This window comes from Ammospiza nelsoni, chromosome 7, assembly GCF_027579445.1.
Source record: "Ammospiza nelsoni isolate bAmmNel1 chromosome 7, bAmmNel1.pri, whole genome shotgun sequence".
NCBI classification, from domain to species: Eukaryota; Metazoa; Chordata; class Aves; order Passeriformes; family Passerellidae; genus Ammospiza; species Ammospiza nelsoni.
The window spans coordinates 503,640-522,838 of record NC_080639.1 but is presented as its reverse complement, the minus strand read 5'-3'; the positions used below and the strand labels follow the sequence as shown (position 1 = coordinate 522,838).

The 19,199-nt window shown below is 50.4% G+C and overlaps 1 protein-coding gene across 11 annotated transcripts in view; it reads left to right on the top strand.

The window, feature by feature from the left end:
• PCBP3 (poly(rC) binding protein 3) overlaps positions 1 to 19,199 on the top strand; it is a 45,201-nt gene that overhangs the window by 5,466 nt on the left and 20,536 nt on the right. For 6 of the 11 annotated variants that reach the window (XM_059475716.1, XM_059475719.1, XM_059475715.1 and 3 more), the window contains exons 3-9: positions 11,905 to 12,046; positions 12,325 to 12,348; positions 13,153 to 13,185; positions 13,717 to 13,833; positions 14,339 to 14,470; positions 14,742 to 14,870; positions 17,126 to 17,200. In XM_059475716.1, coding sequence (XP_059331699.1) covers positions 11,978 to 12,046; positions 12,325 to 12,348; positions 13,153 to 13,185; positions 13,717 to 13,833; positions 14,339 to 14,470; positions 14,742 to 14,870; positions 17,126 to 17,200 — 579 coding nt within the window. In that variant the 5' untranslated portion in view covers positions 11,905 to 11,977. Of the gene's footprint in view, positions 1 to 156; positions 248 to 11,904; positions 12,047 to 12,324; positions 12,349 to 13,152; positions 13,186 to 13,716; positions 13,834 to 14,338; positions 14,471 to 14,741; positions 14,871 to 17,125; positions 17,270 to 19,199 lie in introns of all 11 variants that reach the window. The other 5 variants (XM_059475722.1, XM_059475724.1, XM_059475721.1 and 2 more) reach the window with 2 other exon arrangements.

The following is a 19,199-nucleotide window of genomic DNA, read 5'->3' as shown; positions in this document are numbered from 1 at the left end:
TTCCAGCAAACCCAGGGATTTGGGAGAAAATAGGTCACGTGCCCTTCATCCCATGCCACGTGGTGGATCTCCCAGGGCCAATGAGGTTGGGAGCCCTTCTGCGCTGAACAGCGGAATAAGAAAAAAATCACTGGGATTTTTTCTTCCCCCCTGTAGCATTTTTCATCCTTTCCAAACGTGAAAAGACTGGCCATCTGTCTGGATCCCCCTCCTGCCAAAGCGGCACGAGAGCGGTTCTTTGGGAAAGGTAAGGAGATTTAACAGATTGTCTTGGTGGAGGACCACCCGCCGCGGGCAACTTTTCCCACCAGTGTAAGTCAGGGAAGAGTCCTGGAATGAGCTGGGTCCTGGGCTCTGGTTGGGTTGGAAGAGCTTTGAATGCTTAGGAGCAGTTTGAAGGGGATCTCTCCTGGAGGAAATTTACATGTGTGGCAGTGCGAGGTGGGATTGTGGGAGACATCGGCACGCAGGCAATGGGATTCCCTTAAGTTAGCGGCTGCTCCCCAAGTCTCTCCTAGGAGAAATTCCCAAAATATTTGTGGGAAATTATTTTGCCAAATATCTTTTTGGTTTTGTTTGTGCAAAAAAAAAATCCAAATATTTTTTGTGAGTTCAATTTGGCAAATCTTGCTGCAACTTTGTTTTGCAAAATCACATCATTCTCGAAGCGTGCGCTTTAGTTAAATTATTTATTAAATAGTTAAATTAGTTATTTTAGTTAAATTCCATTTTACCCATGCCCAGCAGCCAGTGCCGCCGTGGGTAGGGAGGCATCCATCTCTTCCTTAACCAGAATATCCAGCTCTTCCTAAATTCCGTGATTTGCAAGTCAGGCTTTGGAGAGTGTCACTTGTGTGTGCTCTAGGGTGGGAATGGCACAAATGGAATTGCCTTCAAGGAATGGACACTAAAATAACAGGGATGTTAATCATGTCTTAGTGTGGCTACATAATAAAACCTCCAACCCCAATTAATTTGATTTTTACCTTCTGTTATTTTGTTTTGTTTGGTTTTAGGTATTTCTACTTTTTAGTTCCAGTATATTTCCAAACTTAAAATATTTTTATTTTGAATTCCATTCTAGTTCCAGTATTTTTAAAAAATATTTCTATTTCCATTCCACATCCATTAATTTTTAATGCTGTAAATATTCTTATTATTTAATTCCATCCTATTTTCATTCATTTTCTTTCCTTTTGCTGGGGAAATTTGATTCAGAGAGAGGAATCCCTTTTATTATGATGCTCGCTTTGTTTTCTGTTTGCCCTCAGATACCCATTTTCCTCAAAAAGGGTGTCAAAATTCTTCCTGAAACTGTCATGTTTCTGTTGTATTTTTCTTGGTTTCATGATCTCTTTGTAAGTAGAAAAGTGAAATACTAGTGGCAAATGTTGTAGAGTACTTAAAAGCTGTTGAAATCAACCCCAAATTATCATCTCTATACTATAAAGGAAAAATATTCTCAGGTATGTTTTTCTCATAATCTGAGATTTCTGGGATAATGTGATTTGAATGTGAACCATCTTAAAAAGTCTGATTTTATTAACTGGAAGTCACGTCCAGCTTAAAAATAAACAAGAAAAAAAACAGTAGCTCAAGGACATTGTGTTTAAGTTTCCATAAAATGATTGACCTTTGTTTTGACAGATGCAAGGACAGATGCTAGGCTGCATTTTGATACAGAAACCCAACCCTGAATTAAAAAAAAAAAAACAGGCATTCTTTCCTAATAGCTGGCATTTTGCTCTTAATACAGAATTCTAGAATAACTTGGTAATATTTCCAAAGCACTTAATCTCAGACTTCCCCCTTTTAGGGATTTGTTTATATAAATATTTTCAGCGTTCTCAGACACAAAAGCAAATTTTTCTTCTTGGGAAACAACTGCAGGAAATGTTCTTTTAATCTTGCTGCATCAAGAGGACGCTTATTCCTTCAAAGAAAAATGGTCATTTTGAGGTGGGGACAAAAGGCTGCTGGGACAAATCTCTTTATAAGTGCCTCCAACATTATTTCAATACTTTCAAAATAGCATTGGTGAAGCTGCGGGAATGTGGCATGGGATGCGGGAAGAGGAATGCCGTTGGGATCACTGGCAGAGGGAGCAAATCCCTCAGTGGTGGACCAGGGGGCATGGGGAGCTGCTCACCGCCCACCTTGAGGGGTACTCCCCTGGGTGCCAGCCAGCCATGCTGCTTTTGTGGTCCCAGGATTGCTTTTCCCAGGGGATCAGTTGCTTTTTCTAGACTCCCTCTTGGAAAATGGGTGTTTGTTGCGGAGCAGGTGGAGAGGGCACCTTGCTGGCGGCATGGCTCTCCGTGCTGGGGGCGGAACATGCCTGGCACACTGGGATGAGCTTGGTCCCGGTGGTAGTGGAGCCCTGGGAGCCCTGACTGCAGACTTTGTGTGCCTTTGGAGAGCAGGGGATGGTCCCCAAACCCGCAGGGTGGCACCTCTGCCCTTGAGCCCCCCAGTCCTGCAGCGTGAGGATGGGTGACAGCCCCCATGGCGGGAGTCCGATGGTTCTCCGCAGCTGCTTTGTGGCCAGCTCAGTTGGAAAGGGAATCTGAAAGCTTCCCCAGTCGATGAGGGCTGTCTCCATCTGCTGAGCGTTTCCCAGCTTTCTGCTGAACACATCCATCCTGGTGCTGTGATCGCATGCATACACACAGATCTGGTTTAATTTATTTAATTTGGGGGTTGCTAAGTGAGCTGGCAGCAGGCAGTGGGGGCACCCTACTGCCACCAAACCCCCTCCATCCCATGGATGCAACCTTGGAGCTGGATAACATCCATGGCAGAGGCAGGTTGTGGCTTTGGTGATATCGGAGGTGCATCCCCCATGGATTTTGACAGACCCATGGCCCTTCAGGGATACAACCACTGCAGTGGCTGTGTCCTCACTTCCAGGGCCAGGCTTGGGGACAGGGGCAGTTGTGACCCCACCTCCAGCAGCCCCATTTCCCAGCAGAGCCAGTTCACCCATTCCCTGGCTGGGGTTTGGCTCAGCATTGAGACCCGAGGTTACAGAGGACCTACCACAGGGAGAAGGGGAGAGGAGAGGCGGCTCTCCTTGATTGTAATCGGGGCTGAGGTTTAGCTGAAGTGAAAACAGATCGGGAGTGACAGTTTTGGAGCCTGCTGTCAGGGTCTGAGCGCAGCACGCTGGCGATCCACCCCCGGATGCCGAGGGCCCCCATCCTCCTCCTTGCCAGCTGGAGCGGGGAGAGGCAGCGTTGCGCAGGATGGGGACAGCGCAGCCCAGCATGGCCACCACGCAGCCCTGTCACACATGGCCCTGCAGCCCCTTCCTTTGGGCTGGGGACAGTGTCTGGTGGGACACGGCCCTGTGGTGGCCGTGGGTGTGGGATCCCCTGCTCCTGCCTCCTCCAGCCCTGCGCCAGTGGGGGCTTGGCAAAGGAGGGACGGGGTCAGTCGGCATCCCAACTGAGCCCCTCAGGGTGCTGGGACGCTACTCCAGGGAAGGCAGAAACAAGAGTCCCATTTCCCACTGATCAGTCTACCATTCCCAAAGAGCATCCATGGCCAGGAGGAAGATCATGGGTTTGGGATTGCGGACAAGAAGCACTGGATTCGACCGGGATTGATGGGACCAGGATATTTTTAACTCCCCCCATCACCCTTGATTGATCCCCACATGTTTCTGTGCTGCACCTAATCTGTCCCTTACGTCCCCAGCATGGCAGCTGGGGAGAGTGGGAAGACCTATTCCCCTATCCCTGGATCAGGAGGGGCTCGGAACTGCCCCAGGTGCTTTGGGAAGTTGGGTGACATTTATGAGAGTAGCCCCAGCCCCCCATGTTTCTGTCCAGCAGTGCCTGGACAGACTGCTCCGGGGCAGCCCACGTGCTCCGAACCTCATTCCTGTTTCCAGGGATTAGAGAAATGGAGATGGGATGAGATGAAACAGTAGATTGCTTCACTCTCAGGATGAAGGGATTTGTGGACTGCCCCCAGATCAGTGGATTGAAAATGGAGGGAAGTAGATTGAAAATGGAGGAAATTATTGGGATGATGCTGCCTGTGGGATTAAAGCCAGGGCAGCCAGCAGGGTCTGGAGGAGGTGAATGAGGGGGGTTGTGGGATGGCTGCTGCTGGGCGCTGTGGAGAGATGCTCCTGGTTGCATCCTATCTGTTTTGCAGGGTGCCCTGGAAGGTGGGCACTTTCTGCTTTCCCAGGTCCATGGAGGGATTCTCCTGTCAGCTGTCCCCCAGCTGCAAGGATGTTGGGAATGTGCCTGGAGCTTTTTGCAGTGCTGTGCCTCTCATTTCCATAATGCTGGGGAACAAGCTGCTTGTCTCTGGAGGTCCACACATCTCCCTCTGCTCTCTCCTTTGCTGGCATCCAGCACGGGTCTGTGGCCGTGAGCATCCTTTTTGGGAAGTCCTTTGGGTTCCCCTGAAAAATGACATATAAAATCTGGCATTTAGGGAGCTCATATTTGACTGTCTCATCCCTTGGGGCATGTTTCCAACTGCCCTGGCTCCTTTGGGACAAGATATGGGTCCTTTGGGGCTGATGCTCAACCCTGACAGGGCATCCCTGGGGCATCTGTGGAGGCATCTCCTGCTGCAAGGTGGCACCTCCTGACTTCCATTCCTTGGCCTTTGGCTGGGAGGAAATAACCCTGAATTGGGTGCATCTGGCTTGGTGCCAAGGTTGTAAATGTGGTTGTTGAACAGAGATGAGCTTTATTTGCCAACACATGAATGTTTGGAAGATTTAAAGAAGGATAACTGGCAGCATGGCATGGCTGTGGAGAAGCTCTTTTCCTGGTTCTTCTTCAGTGTAGCTTTAAGCCCCTCGCTCAAGGCCCTGTGTCCCTCTGCCCTCCTGTGCTGCAGAGCCCTGGTTCCTCCAGCCCTTGCCTGTGGGTCCGTGTTTGCTGGCCCCAGGGCTGTGGGGTTGCTCTCTGCTGCCTGGATCTCCTTGGAAGAGCCAGTTCACCATTCCTGGTTTCCTTCTCCTGGTCTTGCAATTCAGCGTGTCACTCCCAGCCACTTTCAGGTGGATGGGGAGCATTTCCTCTGTTCCTGCGCACTTAATTGCACACAGTTAAGTTGCAAAATTCTATCTTATTTTCTTCACATTGCTGCACTCATTTTGGCTTCTTGCTCTGCTCGCCAAGAGCTTCTCCCACCTGGGTTGTCACCTGGCATTTTAACAGGAGTGTCCCTGAGCAGTGTTTTGGGGGGTTTTAGAGCATTTCCCAGCCATTTTCCAGTGGTTTCACCCACCCCAGCTCCCTGCACACGCCACAGTTACTCTGCTCTCCGGTGGGCTCGGTCCGGCTGCAGCGCTGCTCGTGGTGCTCCCCAGGTCCCACTGGCGGTCAGGGACGCGGACGCAGAGCGTGGCGCCGAAGCAGTCCCTTCCCCGCTCTCTGCAGTGCCGGGCGGTGACGCTGGGGATGCTTTCCCCCAGCTGGGCTCCTGCAGCAGAGCCCGCCCCGCTCTGCAGTGCCGAGCCCCGTGGCAGCGCCCGGGCCAGGCGGGCAGTGCGCTGCTGCAGGCTCTGCCTCCCTCGGCCCACCGGGGCGCCTGGCATCAGCCACGACCCAGCCAGTGCTTGATCCTCGCTGCACCATCAGCAGCTCCCATGGATGCTCCAAAATAATGGCTTGATCTTGGGGGGACAGCTGATATTTCAGGAAAAAACTGTAATTCCTTTTATATATCCTTTAATCTGCTGGCAGACAAAAGGAGAAAGAGTTGATGTTCCTTATCCTGGGAAATGTTATTTCCTTGGCACTCGGGGTCTTGCCAAAAGCTTAGACACATGCCGGTGCTTCTGGTCACTGAGTCATGGAGGACCCAGCTGCAATGAGCACTGGCTTTCATCACCTCATATGGGGAAGTTTCTGATGCACTTATGCAGTATGACATTCACTGAAAATACTGTTCTCATTGGCGAGTTGTTCCAGAAGTAATTAAAAGAGTGATTTGGAAGTGGCTGAATTAGAGCACAGTGTTCCCATCCCCTCCCTGCTCACCCCAACCTTCCAAAATTAGCTTTAATTAAACAAATTAAGTTATTCTTTGAATAACTCTTAATAATTCTAATAACGTTGTTGAGGTAGTGGTTAAAGGGGTTCAAGGTCTCACAATCAAAAAGCCCTGAAAACAGCCCAAACAAGGTTTTCTGGCTTTCCTAAGGACATCTAACATCCTGCTGCTACTACATTGCATTTCCCTCACTCTGTGTCTGACCCCTGCTTGCAACACTGCAGCAGCTCATGTGAGTGAATGGGAATTCTGCATCCTAGATCTCTGTAGAGGCATGTCTAAGGTACCTGAATTTCCTCTAAGCCTGCAATTAACACAAACCTCAAGGTTTTATCTCCCACAAATGTATCAGGGCACAGAGATAGGTACTGTCATCCTGCAGTCCTGTTGCAGTGGGGAAAATTGTGTTCCAAACCATCATCCTGGGGAGGTTGGCAGGGAAAGGCTACAGTTTCATCCAGTGGTCTTGATACAAAAGATTGCAGTAGAACCATCGCAACAAAACAAGACATTCTCCCTGGACTGAACTTGCTTTGTTGGAGGCTAATGCCTGAGCCTATAAGTGAGGTTCACCAGATAAAGGAGAAAACCAGGAAATCGGCTGGGAATCTCCTGGAGGGGAGGGCAGGTGTTTGGCTGGGATGTGGCTGTGCCCACTGCAGTGTGACTGTGCTGGAGCTCTGCACCATTGTATCAGCGCAGACATTCAGAACAAGAGGAAATGGCCCCAGGATGTGCTCCAGGAGGTTTAGATAGGACATTGGGAAAAATTTCTTCATGGAAAGGGTGGTCAGCCACTGGCACAGGCAGTCCAGGACAGTGGTGGTGTCCCCATCCCAGGAACTGCTAAAAAGGCGCATTGACGTGGCACTTGGGGACAGGGTTTGCTTTGACAGTGCTGGGGAAGCAGTTGGGCTCGGCGTTCATAGAAGTCTTTTCCAACCTAAATGATTCTGTTAGGCTGTGATCTCAGCTGGAGGGAAGCAGGGAAATGAGAGCAGGTGACTGAGAAAGAAGCCTCCAGAGATGCCTGGTGTGGGGGCCAGAGCAGGACGTTCATCTCCTGTGCTGCTTTTAATGGTTATGGGCAGGGGAGAGGCAGGAATATCCTGCTGGCTGACGTACTAGGATGGCACAGGGCATCTTTTTTGGTAAAATGTTTCCACCGAAGCTGGAGAGTGGAGAGGAGGAAAAGTCAACCGAAATGACTACAGCTATGGAAAATGGCAGCAGCTGGAATTGCATCTTTGTTCCCAAGTGGCTTTTGGTGTCACTCATGTAGATGGTGCTACTTCCCTCCCACAGCTTCATCTCCCAGCAGCTGAAGCTCTTTGGTGGCTGATGCATTTCTGTGTGGTTTAAGGTTTTTCCTCCTTCCAACCCTGTCTTGACCTGGCCAGACTGTGCCGTCGTCATAATCCTGAGCTGGCTGCATTGCCAAGCTTCCCAGCCTCTAAAACACTGCGCTGGAAATCTCCGGATTAGGTCTTAATGGCAAGATCAAGTCAGCGGGAGATGAGTGGGGAGAAAGCTCCTCTGCTTACGCAGATGGGCAGGCAGCCCTTCTTGAAAAAACAGGCTAGAGAGCCTGAAATGTCAGAAAAACATCCTCTTTCCTGGCCTCTCTGGCTTTTCTCTACTTTCAACACATCCATAGTTTTCCAAGAGTCAGAAAACCCTGGTCTGAGTTTTGTGAAGACGCCCTCACAGAGGAAAATGCTGTCTTGAGTGTTGGATGTTCTGTCCCAGATGTTAATTCCCAACACTAAATTCTGCCACCTCTGTTAGAAATCCTGGCTGTGGGACATTGCAGTGTGCTGGAGGATGCCAAGGGTTTGTGGCTGTCTTTAACATCTGTGCTGGTGGGGTTTGTGGAGCACCAGAGAGTCTGGGAAGTGTGGTGGATGTTTTCCAGGATGGCATTACCACTGAGCACCCAAGATGCTCCAGGGCAGGGTTTTGGGTGTAGTCCTTCGGGAAGGTAGCACAGCAGGGATTGCACAGACCAAGCCCTGCCCACCCTGCTCTTTACCTGCACGGGTCATCAAGGGCTCTTGGTCAGCAGGGCTCTGAGGTGTTGGATTTTATCAGCCTGCACTGACCAGGCTGTGGCTGCCCCATCCCTGGAAGTGTCCAATGCCAGGTTGGACAGGGCTTGGAGGAGCCTGGGATAGTGGAAGGTGTCCTTGCCCACAGCAGGGGGGGAACAAGATGAGCATTAAGGTCCCTTCCAACCCAAACCATTTTGTGATTCTGTGATATGCCTACAAGAAAGTGGGATTTTCTAGAGGCCCTGTGATGGGTGTGGGGGGGTGATGGAGACTTTTTCCTTTGCATTGGCTTGGTGTTGCCTGTGAACTTTCCACTCAAACGTTTTAGGGAGGGGGTGAGTTATGCCAGTGGGGCATCTTTGCACAGAGTTGTCCTCTCTGTTTGTTTTCGGACAGCTTGAACAAAATATTCCTGTGCCCCCCAAAAACAACTCTAGGAAGCAAAGGTTGCTTGCATGGGACTTGTGCACCCAGCGAGCCCTAGGAATGCATGGCAGGAGGAAGAGCAAGTGGAGGACAAGGGCAAAGCCAGCAATGTTCCCCAGCCCCCCTGCAGGGATTTGGCCTCTGCTCAAGCTCAGCTGAGCCTCCTGCCATCAGGGATAGCATCCCTGATAGGATATCAGAGGCATGATTCCCTGGCTCCCAGCTTCTGCTTTTTCCAGCTCCTGTATGGAAGCTAGGCTGGAGAGCAACATCCAGCCCAGAGCTCCATTTCCCTTCTCCTGTTCTGCTTCATGTGCCTCCTCCTGTATGATGATTGTGATGATTGTGTTATAAAATTAATTCAAAACACAGTGTTCAGATTTCCCCTAATTGGAAGGGAATTGCTCCTATTTTGGGGATGTCTTGGTATTAGTGAAGTATCAGCAAGCATAAACACAAGAGCCCCAGTTGAGGCAATTGTTCCAAATTCTCTAAAAAATGAGAAAAGAGAAAAATTGGAATGTGTACGTTTGCACGTGGGGAAGAGGAGTCTTCCTGCTGGTCTGGGCTCTCATTTTCCCTCCTATGCCTTGTTCTTGGATTCCTGAGTTGCTTTTTCAGACAAAAGGGTTTCCTGATAGAATAAGGAAATTTCCCAGAATTTAATATATTTGAAACAAGGAAGAACCAGATTGCTCTGAGAACTGATGATGTCTTCTCTAGGCACTTGTGCAAAGGCAGCTGCAATTAACAGGCCTATTTATTGTGGCATGGGATCATCCTTTGGAAGTACATTGTCCTGCTTTGGGGCAGATCTCCCCTTGCTGTGGTGCAAAACCTTTTGGCTGCTCCTCATACATGGAAGAAGGATGCTCCAGTCCTCCACCTGTGGTTGCCCAGGTGTGATGCTTGGCAGAGCCTCGCTTGACTCACTGTGCAGCTTCCCTTCTGGGGCCTAGCCTGACACTTCTGTCTCCCAATTCTCCATGTCTTTGACCTCTGTGGGGCTGCACCTGCTTGGCACTGGGCTGGAGCAGGGCTTTGTGTCTCCTCTGTCCATTGGGCCGCATGTAATGGTGTCCTCGGGGCTTTCAAGTGGGGGACAAAGGACCTATTTCAGAGCTGTGGTGAACAAGGCAGAACACGATGGTGGAGAGGAAGGGGCTGAGATTATTCTCTCCAGGCAGGGAATGCTCTGAAATGCCCAAAATGACATTCTGGGGGATAGTTTTCCCAGCCCTTTGTCCATGTAGAATGAGGGCTGTTGGGGGAGGCCTGTGCCCCGAGTAAATGCTTCGGATCTATTGTTGCCATGCCTTCCATTGAGCCCATGAGCCCCCTATAAAACACTTACCTTTCACTAGTATGATTAAGAAAAGGCCAATATAGCTTTCCTGCTCACTGGAGCATGAAGCGTGTTTAATTTAATAATGCTGATAAATCTTAAAGCCAGGAGCATTTGGCTAACACATGACCCACTTTTTCAATCAATTGGAAGCATTTACGTAACAGCCTGATGCAGGGTTCCTCCTGCAAGGGGTGTGGAGCTGGAGATGGCAAACACTCTCCCTGCCACAGGACCAGGGCGAATGGCTTTGGACTGAAAGAAGGGAGGATTAGATGAGATTTTAGGAAGAAATTCTTCCTTGTGAGGGTGGAGAGGCCCTGGAACAGGGTGCCTGGAGAAGCTGGATCCCTGGAAGTGTCCAAGGCGAGGTTGGACTCCAGGGCTTGGAGCAGCCTGGGATAGTGGAAGGTGTCACTGCCCATGGCAGGGGAGTGGAATGGGATATCTTAAGCTCCCTTCCAACCCAAACCATTTTGTGATTCTGTGATGTCTCTGGTGAGCAGTATATCTCCTGGCACATTGTGAGCACTGGAAATGCTGACCTCCACCTGTCTGCTTATTGACCCTTTCTGGCACTGCCTCCTATGCACAGGAGTCGGCCTGGGGTTAACCAACACAGCCAGTTACTATTTTCCTTCATTGTACACCTTACAGTAGGCTCAGTCCTGAAAATTCCTGATCTTGCCTGTTCTGTTACAGTCTCTCAGCCCATTCCTGTTATTTTGGTCTCCAATGTCATCGCCTTTTTCCTTGGAAATATTCTCCTTCTCCCCACCCTTAAAAGCACCTTTTGTCTTGACATAGAACCAGATGGTTTGGGTTGGAAGGGACCTTAAAGCTCATCTCATTTCACCCCCGCCATAGGCAGGGACACCTTCCACTCTCCCAGGTTGCTCCAAGCCCTGTCCAACCTGGCCTTGGGCACTGTCAGGGATTGGGACCCCACAGCCTCTCTGGGCAGCCTGTGCCAGTGAATCTGTTTTGGTGTTCAGCACGTTTCATTTCTTATCCTTCTTGTGAAGATTCCATCTTTTTTTTCCATTTGTAAGATGCAGCAGCCTCAAGCCCCATGTTTGCATGTAGGTCATAAGCAGCCTCATTCCCAGTGAGCCAGTGTCCTTTAGCTTCAGGGAATTCTATCCCCCTGCAACCCACGTGGGTTTATCCATTTTGGGTTTCATAATAACCTCTGGGAAGAGGTTTTGCATCAAACCCATATCCCAGGTCTGTGCATTGCTGCTGTTTATTCATCCTGACTTGCATTAAAGCAGTACTTGAGAACGTGTTTATCTTCTGCTGTTTTTGCTCAATAAGTCCCTGTCTGAGCAAAGGGAAATGCCAGATGCTTGTGAGCAGGATGAAAAATCTCCCATCTCATACAGACTGAGGGATTAAATAACGTGAGGGAGGATTGCTCTGTATCCCTCAGCACTGCATGTAGAAGAATGCTGGCACCTCCCTCTGGGATGGGACTGCTCTCCCCATGCAGTGGGCTGCAGGGACATTTCATATGCCACGTCCTCATGCAGAGATGCTCCTAAAGAGGCATCATGCGTGAAAAATGAAGGATTTGTTGCCATTCTGTGGTTTTTATTTATTTCATCCTCTTGACTTCAAAACATCAGTGACCCTCTAGAGGGCGGAGGAGGAAAGAGAGAAAATGGAAAGGGAAAACAGCATGGTTTCCTTAGATATTTGTGACACGAGTGGCTGGAAGGGGTGTGGTCCACAGTCTGCCTAGCTGGGAGCTCTCAGGTCAGGATGCATGGCAACCAGGATGCCAGTTCTGTCCTTCCCATTCAGTGCTCCTCGAGTCAGATAGACAATCCTGACCACAGGAAAGGTGCCTTGTGTTTTCTTTATGCTGGAAATGGTGAACTTTGATTTGCTAGACAGGTGCTGTGATCGCTTTAAAGCCCCACTGCAGCCGCTGGCCCTTGGCCAGGCTGCTCATCTGATGCCTGGCTCCAGAGTTGGTTTTAGCTACTCTGTGGAGTCTGTCCCACCTCCAGGAACCCATTCTGAGAGCCAGCCTTCCCCGCTGTGTCCCAGGTGATCCTGCCAAGGTGCTGCCTGTGCCGGGCTGCTCTCCCAGCTAGTGCACGTCTCCTGTTCCCGGTAGGAAATGGAGTCCAAGGTCTCCGAGGGCGGCCTCAACGTCACCCTCACCATCCGGCTGCTGATGCACGGCAAGGTAAGGGGCTCCCACAGTGGGGGTGTCTTCACAGGCCCCTGTCCCACCTGCCCAGCCCCACACACAGCTCTGTCCAGCTGTCCCAGCCCCAGGAATAGCTGTCATGCCGGTGGGGAGAGCGGCATGGTGCTCCCACTCCCTCTCGTTCCTGCCCCTCAGCCCTGTCCCTCTGCTGGGAACTATGTCCACCAGGTCTTCACTTGGTTATGGGGTTGGGTTGGATTCTCATCACGTTTTCTAATGTCATTTCCTCTGGTTTTGGCTTTTTCTCTGTGTAGGAAGTTGGAAGCATCATTGGGAAGGTAAGGATGCCTTTTAATGTACCTTTGATGCTGTTCCTGCACCTGTGGTGTGACATATGCCACAGTCACCTCTTCCCTGTGATGTCCTGAAAAGTGTTGGGTGCCTGAGCTAGGTGCTGCATTTGTGAGCCAGAAATTAGGAGAAACCCACAAAGGGGTCAAAAGACCATTCCCCTAAAAACCTCACCAACCACCAAAAGACCATTCCCACCAAACCTCACCAAACTCACCTGTTTCCAGCTGCTTCACTGGGTGATGGCTGGGAGTTTACAGTCATGTTGCTCTGGTGTTTTCATCAAATAACTTCATTAAGAGATACTAAAAATGTCACACAGATACATTTAAATTATATTTTAAGTAATTCTATAGCCCCTGTCTCTGAGGCCAGAGGACTCCATTTACCTTGTCCAAAAAAGCTTCCTGAGTTGCTCTGGTGTTTCCACAGTGTTTTGGAAAGTCCTGGCTATACAGGATTAGGGGTTTTTTTGGGTGGTTTTAAAAGAAAGGTTTAGGGTGGCAAACATTTTCAGCATGAACCCGTTTCCCTGTATGCTTGTGCCTTATTTTTCCATTTTGTCCAACTCTGGGAAGATTCACAGTTGTGAATTTGTATATACATATTTGATCATTTACATGCTCAGCTCTTCAGCTGACCGTCACGTGTGAATGCAGGGCCAGGCATCACAGCCCCCACGTGTTTGGCTACACATTGGCATGTATCAGGGAGATGCATTTTGGTAGGGTTGTTTTAAAGGTAGAAGTGGTGAATTTTCAGTAATGGCTTGGTTTTCCCTCTTGTTTCAGAAAGGAGAGACCGTGAAGAAGATGCGTGAGGAGGTGAGCAGCCTGCTCTGTGGATGATTTGTAGGAGAAAGGGAGTGCAGAGTGGCCAGAGCTGCATATTGCCCTGTGTGATATGTGCAGTAATTCCCAGGGTCAGGACAAGCAAGCCAGCTGTCCCCAGAGCTCTTTGAACCAGTTTTTTCCTTCACACTCAAACTCCTGTCACATTTTCCAGAGTCAAGTATTTAATGAAACATTGAAATTAAGTCACTTGTAAGATGCTTTGAGTTTTTCCAGGGTCTTTGTGCCTGCAGCTCCTGGGGAATTGTCAGGACAGTGAGCAAAACTCTTCACAGGCAATGACCCTGTGAGCTGGTCTTACCTCGATCCCATGGGTTTGCTTTGTGATAAAACATTGGAAACCCTTTCTAAGGGCTGGGATAAGGCAGGGCTGAAATCACTGCAGAGGAGGGTGCGAGTTGGGAAGGGTAGCTGGAATGCTGTGAGGCTGGCACAGGTATCAGGCTGAGAGAGGACCCAACCTGCTTGGCCGTGGCTATTTCAGGACTCCTCTTCTCTTTCCAGAGTGGGGCAAGGATCAACATCTCGGAGGGGAACTGCCCTGAGCGGATTGTGACCATCACTGGCCCCACTGATGCCATCTTCAAGGCTTTTGCCATGATCGCCTACAAATTTGAGGAGGTGAGAAATGTGAGGCAGCCCATGGCTGGGGACAGCAGTGCCTGCTTGGGTTTTACTAACTGGGACATGGCCTCAGCACAGAACCTTTCACACATCTCTGAGTAGGGTGGGTCTGGAGCACGAGTCTGATGGGGAGTAGCTCAGGGGGCTGGGAGACTCAGCCCGGAGAAAAGGAGGCTCCGGGGGGACCTTCTCACTCTCTACAACTACTTGGAAGGAGAGTGTAGCCATTTAGGGGTTGGTCTTTTCTCCCAGGTAACCAGTGACAGGACCAGAGGAAATAACCTCAGGTTTGGGTTGGATATTAGGGAAGATTTCTTCACTGGAAGGTCTGTCAGGCCTGGGAACAGGCTGCCCAGGGCAGTAGTGGTCACCATCCCTGGAAGTGTTTAAGAGGGAACACTTTAGTCACCTGACCACGATGTGTATAGATGTGCCACCTGGGCACTGGAGGTGGCTCTGGTCAGGTACCAAGGGCTGATGTGCTGCACTTTTCCTTCCCAAGGACATAACCAACTCCATGAGCAACAGCACCGCTACCAGCAAGCCTCCAGTGACACTGCGGCTTGTGGTGCCAGCGAGTCAGTGCGGGTCCCTCATCGGCAAGGGGGGCTCCAAGATCAAGGAAATCCGAGAGGTAAGGCAGATTCTGTTTCATTATTGCCCTTCAGTGCAGCTCCTCGGAGCTGATCTGCATCCAAAGGGGAGCTGCCTTGGAAAAGGGGATCCCTGTGCTGCATCACGGATCACGTTGCTTCCCGGAATGGTGTGGCTGATGTAGGAGCAGCATCCCACGGGATGCCCCGGTGCCGGGCCCTCAGGAGGCGCATGGTGTTGGGGCTGGAGCTGGCTCTGAGTGAAGGCGTTCAGCTGTGGGATTTCTCCTTCCTCTCTCTTTCTGTCTCCAGTCCACAGGTGCTCAGGTCCAAGTGGCGGGGGACATGCTGCCCAACTCCACGGAGCGGGCGGTGACAATCTCGGGGACACCCGACGCAATTATCCAGTGTGTCAAACAGATCTGTGTGGTGATGCTGGAGGTACAGTCTGTAACAAAGAGGGTAAAGTACATATGGAAAAAAAAATCCCAGCTGGCCCCACCAGAGTGCTGGGAGCTGTAGAGCGTGTCTCTCGTGTCCCCTTCACCACGCGTTGTCAGACCACTCTCATTTCCTGGTACCTCTGCTGGAAATACACCCCGTGTCTTTTCCCCACCATTGTCCGTAGTTTCTAGAGTCCCACACTGGAAGCCTGTCTGGTTGGGTGCCCCAGAGGAGGTGGTTTGTGTCAGAGCAGGGGGTGGCTTTAGGGCAGAGGGGTGCCAGCAAGCTGGGACAGCCTGGCCTGGCATCCCAGCAGCACTCAGGGTGCTGTGAGAAGGATATGGGGGCTACAGACAGCCACTGCTCCAAGAACCTGGTCTCTGCCTCACAAGGACCACAACCAGGAGGAGGAGGCCAGAGCATCCCATGCACTGGGGGAGCTGCAACTGGGAGCACAAGGCTGTGTTCCAGTGAGGCACAGTGGGAATGGTAGTGAGGAAGGCTGGTGGAGAGCAGGGACTGTAGGGCACATGGATATATGTCCAAGGTGCCCTTTTCTGGGATAAATGGTGACAAACAGAGCTGGAAGATCTCTGCCATGGAGAAATGCTGCTGTACCAGTTGCTGGAGATGACCTCAGCCACATGCCTCATGTCCACACCTGCCACCTCAGATGGGAGAAGCTCCAGGAGGAAAGCTCCTGGGACACAGGATGGTGACACATTCCACTTCTGGTGCATCTCAGAGACAGACAAAACAAGGACCAATGTGAGGCGCTCTTGCATTGTTTCCCACTGGAAAAGCATCAGATGTGGATAGCAAGGCTTGGTGAAGGTGATGCAAAGCCAGATGGAAGCATCTTCAGCTTGGCAGCAGCACATCTCAGCAGGGATAGCCGGGAGCCACATTTCCCATGCCTGCTGGCTGTGATGCTCAGGCAGCTGCACTGCTGCCGTAGGAATTTTGGATGACCAGGTCGTAGACTGCAGCACCCAATGACATCTGGGTCATCATCAGACTGCAGTAGAGATGAGCCTGAGATGATGCTTGCCAGGTGTATTAAAAAGTTTTTCTCACAAAGCAAGATGAGCTGCTCCTCTGTACAGAGAGGAAAGAGAAAAACCCACAAGTCTTCTTGCAGTCTGAAATCTGGAAAATGCCCTGGCTTTAATGGCTCATAGAGATGTTCCATATCACCTTTCAGTCTTAAACAGATAATCCCATCTCGTTGCCTCCAAGATTTGTAATGCAATAAAAGAACAAGTGGGTTTGGGATGCTGGAGATGTACTTTGATCAGCTTTCCCACAGAGAGGTGCTTAGCAGCAGGATTTAGGTAATGTTGCTTTCCTACAAGTGGATATCCAAAGAATGTACAGGATTTTTTTTTTCCATGAGATTGTGTAATTTCTATTGCCTGTCCTTATATAGCAGTCACTGAGTTGTTTTAACTTTGGGTAGAAAGGAAGAAGAGAGCTGAAATCTCTCCTGATCCCTAGAAATTTCCATGTTTCCTATAGCCCGTAAGTTGTTCAGGAGAAAACCAGAGGAAGAACTTGGGTGAGCAGCTCCTGCGCATCACACCTGCAGCTCGTTCACTGCAGCTCTGCTCAGACCTACCCAGGGAGGAAACAGAGCAGCAAGACCACAGAATCATGGAATCACAGAATGTGTGGGTTGGAAAGGACCTTAAAGGCCATCTAATTCCAGCCCGCTGCCATGTGCAGGGACACCTCTAAGCTGACCACAGGTGCCTTGCAGCATCCATGTCACAGCTCAGATGGCGATGACCACACCAAGGCCTGAAGGTGACCCTTTTCAGGCAGTGAGGAAGATGAGGGCAGCCAAAGAGCTTGAGCATGGTGCTGGGTTGCTCAGATGGGCTGTACCTCCCCATCTTGCTGTTTGAGGCTCTCCTCAGGGCATTCTGAGGAGGATTCCCAGAGCCTGGAGCAGGCGATGCGGTTTGCGCAGAGCAGAGCAAAGCTGAGGCAGGCAGCGGAGGTCCAGGAGGCCATTTAGGGGCCTGTTCCTTGGCAGGGGATCTCCCATGCCCCAGGTTGTCCTTGTTGCCCATGGAACCCCTCTTTCCCCTGTGTGCTCCTGTCCAGAAACGCGGTGTTGCCTGGTGCGGGTGTTGCCGTGGCGGCCCTGGGGGCCGTGCTCTGTTAGGTGCTTTCTAACACTCTTTTTGCCGCTGTTTCAGGAAAGCTGTTCTAATGTTCTCTCTCCCTCTCCTTATCCCTTTTCCTAGTCCCCACCAAAAGGTGCCACCATTCCCTACCGCCCAAAGCCCGCCTCCACCCCTGTCATTTTTGCAGGTGGTCAGGTAAGAGCCGACCCGCTTGCAGCCTCCACTGCCAACCTCAGCCTTTTACTGCAGCACCAGCCGCTGCCCGTTAGTGCACTCAGGTTTCTTGCCTTCTGACTTGCATGGTGTCATCCCATCCATTGTGTGCCATGGCAGCTGGACTGAAAGCTCTTGGCTTAGCTCCTGTGATGGATGCTGGACAATGAGCAGAAGGGAACAGCCAGCCTGGGGAGACACAAAGGAAAGGCTAGAATTTACTTCACCAGACCCAAGTTCAGTATTTGTCAGTGGTTGAGAAGGAGAGGATTAGAAAAGCATTGTTGAACAAGAGGATGTCGCTGCTCTCTGGCACCTCCAGCTCAATTAGAAATACCTTTGTGTAGCTGTAATTGATCCATCGTAGGAAGGGCTTGTCACAGCTCCTTCTCTGTTCAGGCCAGCCACCATGGGAGAGCCGTGTCCCCCTCCTTGGCGCTCAGCTGGTTTGGGGTATTGCTTCCCCCTGTGCCAGAGCCTGCACTGTGTCACCCCAGTGACACTGCAGCCTTGCAGACATCTCGTGCTATTTCCAGCCATGAGCTTTGGGGTGGTTTTTCCTTTGTGGGATGACCATCACACGGGTGAGCTGGAGGTTATTCTGAAAACAAAAATCAGCAGAAACAAGAGCAACTGAGCACATGGCTGTTTCTAAAGAGGGAACTTGCACTGTTGCTTTCTCCACCTCATCCCATCACCTCACCTGGTGACTGAGGGCCTGCCTGTAGATGCCACTCTGCTGAGGTGCATGACATCCAGCAGGGGATGTACCTTCCCAAGAGCTCCAGCATCCAGGCAGGGCCAGCACCACAAAACCACAGCTTATGCCACCCAGAGCAGCTCCACACAAGTCACTTAATTTCTCTCCAATCATAATAAATAGAAGGACAAACTAAGAACAGGAGCAGAGTCCAGAGCACAGGCTATTTTAGGCTGCATTAGCCAATCATTGGGATCAGGAGTATGTCACTCCATCTGAGCAGCCGTCCTGGAAAAGAACTTCGAGTCCAGCTGCCTGGTCTGTTCAAAAGGGAGAGTGAGATGGAGGCAGCAGTTCTTCTGCTGTGAATGGCTGGTTTCTTGGACAGAAGTAACATCATGGGAGGAAGCAACTGTCTCTGAAGTGAGAGTTCTTCCCAATGTTGGGAGCCCTTTGGCTCTGCCTGAGGGGTGGCATGGGGCGGGTGGGTCAAGGACAGCTGGTGACAGCTGGTGACAGGTGTTTGGGGTGGGATGAGCCTCCAGGAGCTCAGCAGGCTGAGTGATGTAGCAGCCAACGGCTGCTGCCAAAGGGACCAGCCCTCAAAGGTCAGAGTTGAGTTGCATCTGTCCAAGACACCTTCCTGCCCTTGATTACCTTTTTTGACTCAGTTTTTCTAATCAAAAACCAATGGCCAAATTAAACCACCAGGACAGGCAACTTTTCAGCCTCTGTCACGTCCCCGTTGTGCTGGGTTGCTGGTGGGCACTGAGACAGCCATTTTCCCTTTTCCTCCTGCATGATTTTGGGGATTTCCTTTACACAAAGCACTTTGCTCTTTGCAAACAATGCAGCAAATTTGCAGGTGGTTCCAGAGTTTTTTCCTTTCATTTGTCTTGGCAATCTTTACTCTCCCTTTTCAAAGTGTTCTCCATCTCTTTTGCCATTTCTTTCAGAATCATCTGAATAATGTGTCAACAAGTGAGATATGTTTTGCTTGCTGGTTAAGTCCTAAATATTGGGCTCTCTAGTGTCTGGCTCTTCACCCACATTGGTACTTATTTTGAGGTTATTTACAAACAAAAAGAGAAAGGATTGCTATAAAGGATGGGAAAAACACACAAACCCATTTGCCTGGCAGATACTTGCATGGATTTATCAATTACAGCTGGTGAAAGGCATTGCAGTGCAGGCTGCCCTCGCCTCCATGCCCCAGCAGAGCACTGGAATATACTGGGTGGATGTAAAGCATCCACTGGGACTTGTGCACCTGGAAATATG